General features: G+C 46.1%; 1 protein-coding gene across 3 annotated transcripts in view; it reads left to right on the top strand.

Moving 5' to 3' along the window:
* The first annotated feature begins 715 nt into the window (after window positions 1–715).
* GOLIM4 (golgi integral membrane protein 4) overlaps window positions 716–9,781 on the top strand; it is a 79,959-nt gene continuing 70,893 nt past the window's right edge. For 2 of the 3 annotated variants that reach the window (XM_081088305.1, XM_081088304.1), the window contains exon 1: window positions 722–1,511. In XM_081088305.1, the coding sequence (XP_080944431.1) occupies window positions 1,325–1,511 (187 nt within the window). In that variant the 5' untranslated portion in view covers window positions 722–1,324. Of the gene's footprint in view, window positions 1,512–9,781 lie in introns of all 3 variants that reach the window. The other variant, XM_081088306.1, reaches the window with a different exon arrangement.

The raw sequence follows: 9,781 nt of genomic DNA, 5'->3' as shown, positions 1-9,781 counted from the left end.
GTTTTTAAATTATTCTATTTTCAGCCAAGGGGGAAAAAAAATGAGATCATTTCTTTCCCGTCTGCCAAAGACAAGCTGTTTTCCCCAACCCACGTGGTCAGTTGAGCAGTCAGTCTAGCGCGCTAGAGTGCTAGTCTACCCACTAGTGCCCTGCCATCTGAGGGCACAAGTGCATTCCCACTGGTAACACTGGATGGGGCAAGCCTCAGCTTGGCATCTCCTGTTCCACCAAGAAGACTGTGCTGACAATGTAGCTACCCCTTGTGTTTATGGCATCTGCCCCTGGGATGGGGAAAGAAAGAAAGGACACTCCATGGAGTGTAGTTGCTCTCCTCCACGCTCTGCGTTTATAGACTTTGAGCGCCGGATCTCACTCACTCACATGCACTCACACACGTGCGCACCGGACCGCACCCAGTTTCAGGCCAGGACACGTCCGCGGCGCACCCCAACCCTCCGGCCCCAGGCTCCACCGCCTCTCCCCACCCACCCGCGCTCCACGTGGGCGCACCCCGGCGCCAAGCGGCCTCACTGCCCACCAGCCCCTCGCTGCCCCGCCGTGGGAGGGAAGGCGCGGCCCTGGGGTCGGACGGACAAAGCGGGCGTCCAATCGAGCCCGGCACTGCCTTCCCGAAGGGAGGGAGGTGCGGCTCGGACGGGCCCAATGAGCGGGGAGACCGAGTGGGACTTCCTCCGGGAATCCCGTTGGCCAGACTAGCGGGGCTGTGGGTGACACGTAAGTTGGGTGGGAGGCGGCGGCGGCCCAGGCTCCGCAGCCCCGTCAGTGACAGCGGCCCGCCATCCCCCAAACCGGGGCGAGCCCCCAGCCCCCACAGGTCACCCAGATCCCGCGGGCCGCGCGCGGAGGGCCGCCCGGAGCCCGGCTCCTTTTGTTGGGCGCGCACCCCCTCCTTTTGGTGGCAACAAAGTCGCGCAGTGGGAACCGCCGCGAGGGGGCGGGGAGCGGCCAGGGCGGGACTCCGAGCGCCGCCGGGGGCAGCCGGGCCAAAAAAGTGGGGAGCAGGAAACAGGGCAGGCGCGTCCGGGGATCGGCCAGGGCACCCCGCTCAGAAGTATGCGGAGGGCCCCCTCGCGGGCCCCGGCACCCGCGGAGAGCCAGCCTCGCAAAAGTTTGGCGGCGGCCGCCCCGGCCGCGTCCATGGCTGCGCGCCCCGCGGCGCGTGGGGGCTGAGCGGGCGCCACTTCCCCCTCGGCCCCGCTTTTGTGTCTCGCGTCTCCTCCCCATGCTGCGCCCGGCCCCCTCCTGCAGCGGCCGCTGCTGAGGCGCTCGCTCGGGCGGCGGGAGGAAGGGCCGGCGGGGACGATGGGCAACGGGATGTGCTCCCGAAAGCAGAAGCGGATCTTCCAGACGCTGCTGCTGCTGACCGTGGTCTTCGGCTTCCTCTACGGCGCGATGCTCTACTACGAGCTGCAGACGCAGCTGCGCAAAGCCGAGGCGGTGGCGCAAAAGTACCAGCAGCACCAGGAGTCCCTTTCCGCCCAGCTGCAAGGTACGCTTAACGGGACTCCCGCGCGCGGCCGGCGGCCAACTTTTCCCAGCGCCTCCGCCCGGGCTGGGAAAGTGGCTTTGGAGAGCCGTTGGCATCGCGGGGGCCACCTCTGACCTGCGGGGACATCGGAGGCGAGCCCTGCAGGGTCGCTGTGCCCCGAGTGTCAGGGGAGATGACATCCCCGTCGTCCGGGTTCCCCGGGCGGTTCCCTTTGAAATGGGTAGCGCCGGCCCCTAGACCCGCTGGGCATTGGATGGCCGGGCGCACACCGACTCCGGTCTTCCAGCGCTTAGCAAAGGCCCGGCGCTGTCGGGGCAGGCAAGCCAGCAGCCCTCGCTCCCCTACTGCCAGCCCATCCCAGAGGGGCATGGTTCCCTGGTTCTAATCTAGCCACTTGCTTTTCGTTTGACGTTGTCAGTAGCCCAAGAAATGGGGAGTTTGGCAGAGGTTTCTCAAACTGTGCTGTTTTTTCCCTAAGGGAAACTCAGCCATAACCCAGCAGCTCAAACTAATGGCCTAGTCCCGTGGAAGGCTAGTTTCTGGTAACCTAGTAGGGTGGACTTTAGAGGTATTGGAAACGTCCACACTACTTCTGTTTACCATCCTGCAGGTATGTTTTTGCGGGGGAAAAATGTTTGTTTTCCTGAGTAACATTTAGTTTATCACAGAGGTAGAGGTGTGTGTGTGTGTGTGTGTGTGTGTGTGTGTGGTTTTACAGTTAGCTTTGAGAAGTCCAAGAAGAGAAATACAGTGTTTTCGCTTTACCAGACATAGCAAACACAACTTGAGCAAGACCTGCAGAAAGACTCAAAGTTCTATCCTTCTCTTTTCAGATCTCACTTAATGTAAATTTCAGAAACATAAATGATGCATGACTGTACAGTAACCACCAAGTTGTCTTCTTAAGAGCATAACCATCCTGTATGCTTTGCCCAAGTAGCGTATCTATATTTTGAAAGCTTTTACTTGTACTTGGGTTAGTTTTCAACACTTATGCAGCCCTCTCTCCAACCAAAATAATAATGAAAAGCTAGGAGTAGTGAAATGTTGACAGTCTTTGCTGATAGGGCACCTATAGCATATTTCATATTACTGTGAGGATACGAGCCGAATACATGTATCTGTCAGTGTGTCTGTATACAAATATAAAACAGATGCCTTTTTGTTACTTCAGCTATTTTGAGTGTTTTCTAGTAAAAAAAATTAAGATGAGTGAAAATGATACACGGCCGATTGCTTGGTCTTTTTTGCTCTTCCCAACTTAGCAGAAGGGAAAGTATTTTTAGCTTACTGAAGCTACACAGCCACAGACAGTGAAAATATGTGAGCTGGGCTTACTTCAAAAGGAAAACCTATTTTTGGTACAGTCTTAACTTAAAATTTTTTTTAATTTGTGGATGTTTATCCATGAATAATGTTGGTATTCAAAGTATGGGTATATATTTATTTACTTACTTATTTAGATGATGGCAGCGGCTTCCCTGTGAAGTTCAGTGCAGTTGGAACAAGGGAAAATTTTTCTGTCTAATAGTACAAAGGCAGGGCTGGATGTTTACAGAAGGGGCTTGTGTGGTGAACTCTGTGAAGTGGTTGCCTTGGTCTCGTACTTTAGGAGACCCATGCGAGCAGGTGCTATCAGCAGCATCCTCAGCACTGCACAGTGCCTGACACTCAGGAGGGGGTCCATATATATTCATTCAGTCAACTGATAAAATTATCCTGAGCCGAGATGAGAACATTAATCCCAAGCACATTCGTCTGCTTTCTCGGGCTCCACTTCCCAGTCTCTGCTTTGGAAAAAACCAAACACGTAACGGCAACAAAATATTTTGCCCCAAGTAGCGCATTTGCCTCAGCTGCCAATGTTGAAACTCATTGACCAAGACCTTGCTTTCTGAGACATGGCCTTTATTTGCAGCATTCCATTTTGAAAATCAATTTCAATGTCTTTTCTTCTTTTATATGCCTTCTTTCGGTGGTAGTGGGGGGGAGTGGTCCTAAGTGGTAACATGAGACAGTTAAACTGCACAATATTTGCTTTGCTGCGGAAGAAAAGATGTAGCTAAGTTTGAATGACTTGCCTTAAAGTCCGTTTCTTAATTTTACCCTTTTGCCATTTCCTCTTGAGTTGTGGTGCTGCAATTATTATAACATGATTAAGCATGAAGAATTGTTTCCCAAGCAGGCTACAGTGTATTCTTTTTAAAATGGATTCCCGATTGACTTCTGTAGCATTTATTTTGATTTCACATCTGCAGGCCAGGTAATGAAGCTTTTCTGATGGTATGCAGGTTTGCTTCCCTTTTCCAATGACAAATGACATTTTACTCAGCAGTGCTATGTACCACCTGCATTTGTTTTTAGGGCCTTAAACTCTCTATTTTCAAGACTTGTTTAGTTTCCTGAGATCTCTTGATCAGTCTTGGATTAAGATCAGCATTAATTATGAGTGGCCTTCTATAAAAAGTATGACTCCTGAGCCCAGCCGGCATGGTTCAGTGGTTGAGTGTCAACCTATGAACCAAGCCCATGTCTGGGTTGCAGGCTCGATCCCCCGGTCAGGGCGTGCAGGAGGCAGCCAATCGATTCTCTCTCATCATTGTTTCTATCTCTCTCTCTCCCTTCCTCTCCGAAATCAATAAAAATACATTAAGAAAAATAAATGACTCTTGAAATGTTTATGTAGTTTGGCCCTATAATCTGAAGGTACACATTTGTTAAGTGAGCATATTTAGGATGTCTTCAGTTTAAGAATGGGTTGTACTCCAGAGTTTATTTAGAAAGGTGGTTACCTCTAACACCTAGGGTTTTTATAGTAGAACAGTTCCATAAGTAGGAGATGGTAGGGTGACATGGGGGACGTTCCAAGACTAGGCAGCCCTCTCCCCACTAAATATAAGTCTGTATGTCTGCCAGCCTATCTATGTACTGATCTGTCTGCCATCCACACTGTACCTTCATGATGCTGAGGAGTGGGGCAGAGGTTACGCACTGTTGGCAGAGGCAGTCCTAACAACCTTTGACCAGCACAGTGTTTCCTCAACCTTCTAAGCATTTTAAAACTCCTCTCAAGTGGGCCATGCACCATTCTCTGAGTCTGCACACAGTGGTTCTCAGTTTTGACTGGCCATTGGAATTACCTGGGCAGCTCCCAGACCAATCAGATCACAATCCGGGGGGGTGGAGCTCCCCTGGCAGTCTCCCCAGGTTATTACGACGTGCTGCCAAGTTGAGAACCACAGCTCCATAATCTTAACACTGAGCCACTTCACACAGTTACTGTGCCTGCTTGGCTGCAAAGACACTGAAGGCTATTTTTTTTTTTTTTCTTGAGCATGTGATTCCAATTCTGGTCCTGCAACTTTTTATGTGAACGTGGGCCTCAGCTTTCTTATATACTGGAGGTTAGAATGACATAGTTCATAGGGATATTGTGAGGGTAAAATAATTAATCCCTGTTAAACTGGCAGCATACCTGGCACGTAGTAGGTACTGCTCATTGAAGATAGGTTGTTACTGTAGTCACTGTCCCTGTTAGATGTAAGATATTTTATCTCTCTTCCCAGGTTTGTCGTGGGTAAAAATTTTTGAAATTCACAAAATCCGTTTTCCTAGTGAGCCACCTCCTCTTATTGTACGTAAATGAATGAACATAGAAGAAAATAGGTGAACTGTCATAAATCTGAGTACTTTACTCTGGAAAAGGGGCTTTCCTTGACAATTTAAACTTGGAATATGGTTACTGATTAACTCTCTTCTGTGTCATTTCAGATTGGGAGAGGGTGTAACTGCTAGAGGTAGGCAATAACCTTGTGCAATAAGATCTGGGAGTGAGATATAACTTCAAATGTTTTAAAAGTAGGAACAGCCCTGGTCTTTGTGGCTCAGTTGGTCGGAGTGTTGTCCCATACACCCAAAAGTGGCAGGTTCCATTCCTGATCAGGGCGCATACCCAGCTTTCAGATTCAATCCCTGGTTGGGGTGTGTATGGGAGGCAACTGATTGATGTTTCTCACTCTCACATCCATGTTTTTCTCTCTCTCCCTCTCTGTCTCCCTCCCTTCCTCTCTCTAAAAATCAACAACAAAAAAGCAGGAGCAAAGTGTCCTTCATTCCTAAAACACTGTCTATGACATTATTGTAGTGCTCTTGGCCTTCCCAGTGATGACCTGAAGTCACCAAGGAAAGGTGTAGATAATGTTCTCTATGCTTCTGTTCCAGGTAAGTCCAGGTGCGTGTAGGGCAACAATTTGAAATAAAAAACCTTTAGTGTTTCTCAGGTTTTATTGTTTTCCCAGTCAGTTGCCCTTTGCATTGATTGTGTTCTCCTAACGGGCAGGATGGTCTGCTAGCCGGAGGCTGAACACATTTCATTGTAACTGGTTACTTTGTTTTCAACCTACCCCGAATCTGCTTAAAAAAGGAAAAGAAAAAATAAAGAAAAAAAAGAAAAAGTCTCTTTTAGCTCAGAGCCAGGCTTTTTTTTTATTCTTTCATTTCCAGTGCCTGGTGCTGGGCAATATAGCAGGTGCTCAGTAAATAGTAGGTCTGTGACCGTGTGGTATTTTCTCTCTGCCAATGAATGGGCTTTATATTTGGTGGGCAATTAAGTGTAATGGATAAGGGCTGAGGAGTCAGCGCTTGAATTTGATTTCTTGCTCCCACCCGCAATAGCTGTGTGATCGTCTGCAAATTACTTAACTTCTCTGTGGCTCGTTTTCATTGTATGTGGTAATCAGGATAATCTTTATATATAAAAGCCTAATATGTAGATTGTCCCGTCGGGAGATTGACCAGGAGACTGGGAGTTTAGTTGCTCGCTATGATGTGCACTGACCACTAGGGGGTGGCGCGGAATGAAGGAAGGCCCCGGCCGGCCCTGATCGCTGGCCAGACCCAGGGACCCTACCCGTGCACGAATTTCATGCACTAGGCCTCTAGTAGTGCTTAGAAGAGGTTATCGCAGGGGTGGGCAAACTTTTTGACTCGAGGGCCACAATGGGTTCTTAAACTGGACCAGAGGGCCGGAACAAAAGCATGGATGGAGTGTTTGTGTGAACTAATATAAATTCAAAGTAAACATCATTACATAAAAGGGTACGGTCTTTTTGTTTTTTAGTTTTATTCATTTCAAGCGGGCCGGATCCGGCCCACGGGCCGTAGTTTGCCCACGGCTGGGTTATCGCAAGGATCAGTAGTGTTAGCCAGTATGAGATGCTTAGAAAGCTGTAGTCTGTACTTTGGTCTATTGGGGAACCTCATGTACCTTCGAATGGTTCACAGACCTCAGTAATTTAACCCACAGGGGTGGGCCGTGTGTTATATAGGTTTACGCATTTTCAAGTGCAAAGTTAGTTTCTAGTAAATAAACATTTTCACTGAAGTACATCTTGCAGTTAAAAGGAGTTATTTATCAAGCTGCTTTTGTTTAATTCTATTGTATTTTAAAAAATAGAACAGATTCTCTCTCTCTCCCGTTTTTTGGGGGCGAAGCAACCTAAGTTTTGGAGGCTTTGCTTTGGCAAGGCTGAAAAAAAATAGAACAGGAATACTTTCTGGGCTCCGTAGTTTTTATTTGAATGTAAAACCTTGCCTTAAAATTCATTTCCTGAATAAAAGAGAAAAACTTCTAGACACTTTTTGAAAAATGTCCTGTTACGTATTCTGTTGAATATCTGTAATGTGCAGAAATACTTGATTCTACACATTGCGTCTGCCTTAGTTATCCCTGTAAATGGGAATATGCCACTATAGGTTGACATGTAAGATAATGTAAGAAAATTGCTCATTACTGTGAGCCTTTAGCTTAAGTCCCAGGTGGGCTGAAAACCGTACCTTGAAATTAAAAAAAAAAAAAAAATGTCTCCTGCTGTTCCAAATGCAGTTTCTTATAGGACGGAGGCACAAGGCCAGGTTTCAGTGACTTTCGGAGTGAGTGAACTGGAGTTGAGGAAATGACGACTGAAGCTGCCGTGGACCAAAATACAAAGGATTTGAGAGAAACCAGAAGAAGGGAGAGAGAGAAAAAAGGGGACTAACATCAGTTTATGATTTTCCAGGCGTGGAGACATTCTTGCTCACATCTTTATGGCCTGAAAAGAAGCGAGGATTAATGAAAGGAGCGTGGGTTTGGCATCGGATACAGTGTGAATGCATTTCTGGCGTTTGCCAGTAGAATGACCTTGACCTCTCTCAACTTCAGTTTCTTCATATTTAATTGGGGATAACAATGACTGTCTTGCACACTTGTATGGATTAGAAATAATACACTTGAAGTGCACAACATGAATGCCGGCGTGAATAGCAATGACACTTATTGGGTGATCAATAAGGAAAGGTTTAGACCAATAAGGAAAGGCTACTGTTGCTGGATTAGCATCACGCTGGTTATTTGGCCATCATTTGCTATATCTAGTACAGCAATTTTCAACCTTTTTCATCTCATGGCGCATATAAACTGATTACTAAAATTCTGTGCACACCAAAAATATATATTTTTTGTCAGTTTGACAAAAAAATAGGTACAATTTTGATTTTCACACTGGGAGGCTGTTACTGTGTTGGCTGTTGTCAGTTTTTTATTTGACAGTCTAAGGGAAAAGAGGTCTGTGCCCCTGACTAAATAATAGTGAGGTATTGTATGTTTATTTTTAAATATTAATATTACTTTTTAGAGAAAGAGGAAGGGAGAGAGAGAGAGAAACATTCATTGGCTGCCTCCCGCAAGTTCCCTACCAGGGATTGAGCCCACAACTGGGGCATGTCCCCTCACCTGGAATTGAACTGGCAACCTTTTGGTGCAAGGGACACGCCCAGCCAACTAAGCCACAGGCATTGCATGTTTTAAAAATTCTTGCGGCACACCGGTTGAAAATCGCTCTGTCTTTTCTATTGTTTTGACCCTTTTTGGGGGAAAGAAAAAGATCTGAAAACACTTTACATGGTTGCAAGTAAGAGTTGCTGTTTTCATTGTGACCACTAAATATTGTTATTTTATCATTCAGGACAAAATGTTTTTCCTTCTTTTGCCAGTCAGTGGTTTGTGGGGTTTTGGCTTTGTTAGGAGTGAAAGTTTTATATGTAATGTAACTTTATTATAAAATGGCAAACTATATTGTCCTCCTAAGCTACTGTTACTTGAAGTGACTTTATTAAGATAGATTTTAAAAATTTATTTGAAGGAATTAAATTATTTTAAGTACATAGCATTTATTGATTGTCTACTGTGTTCAGGAACAGGCTTTTTTCTCATTTAACAGTGACACAAGCACTTAAATGTGAATGAGCAATCTGAGGCTCAGAGAGGTGAACTTGCCAGGATCAAGGTCAAATCCAACGAAACAGCTTAGAACCCTAATGTGACTTCCTAGCTCATGTTCTTTTCTCAGTACTCCATTGACCTAAAAAATTATCTTAGTGTCTCATGACAGTATTACTGGTTTTGAGAAAGTAGGTTAGATGAGTCATATGAGGATTCAAGATAAAATTTAGATCAGAGGTAACTGGTGTGATTATTTGATTTCCAGAGTGTAGGACTTTTGTTTCTGTTATGAAAGATGATTTGGGGTGATACTGAGTTGATTTTAGGCGGCATGCAGATGCCACGTAAAATAACATCAAATCATATAATTAAAAAAAAACCCACCCTTTTGAATTCTCTTTCAGTGTGTTCTTGACAAATCAAGTAGAAACTCTCAATTTGATTCTAGAACCTCTACCCTAGATAGAGTTGCTCATTTGTTTTTTTTTTTCAAAGAGAGCAGATTTCAGGGAGCCAACAGCCTGATAGCTAGAATTTAATAATTGTTTTATTGCACTTAACTTTTACAGTTACCATCCATGAGTGCCCTGCAAGTCAGATTTTTCATTTATAATGTACTAGCATAAAGTTTCCTTTTTAGAAGTTTATTATAGGGGGAAAAGTACAGGTTTTGTGTGCCTGAAGTAAGAACTCACGTTGGGAGTACCTGCCTGAAGGTTAGGAATGCATCAGCTCTTCAAGTCTGATATGAACACTGCATCTTACAGTGAAGAAAACAGTCCTGAAGCTGATGAGTCACTTACCCTGTGTCTCAAGCTAAGCACAGCGCCCGTGTATCCTGCCCTCCAGTGCAGCGTGGCACTCCGCACAGCGCTCTGCTCTCTCTGGGCAGACCGGCAGCACCCACCCCGTCAGGACAGAAGTGGGCGTTGCTATTTCTAACAATGCGGTGTCTCTCTGAATGGCATATTTGTGTTCTTTGCTTTTATTGGCCTGGGAGTGCTTATCC

Source organism: Myotis nattereri (genome assembly GCF_964212035.1).
Source record: "Myotis nattereri genome assembly, chromosome: 3".
Lineage (NCBI taxonomy): Eukaryota > Metazoa > Chordata > Mammalia > Chiroptera > Vespertilionidae > Myotis > Myotis nattereri.
The sequence above is the reverse complement of the archived record's forward strand: the minus strand, read 5'-3'. Positions and strand labels throughout refer to the sequence as shown.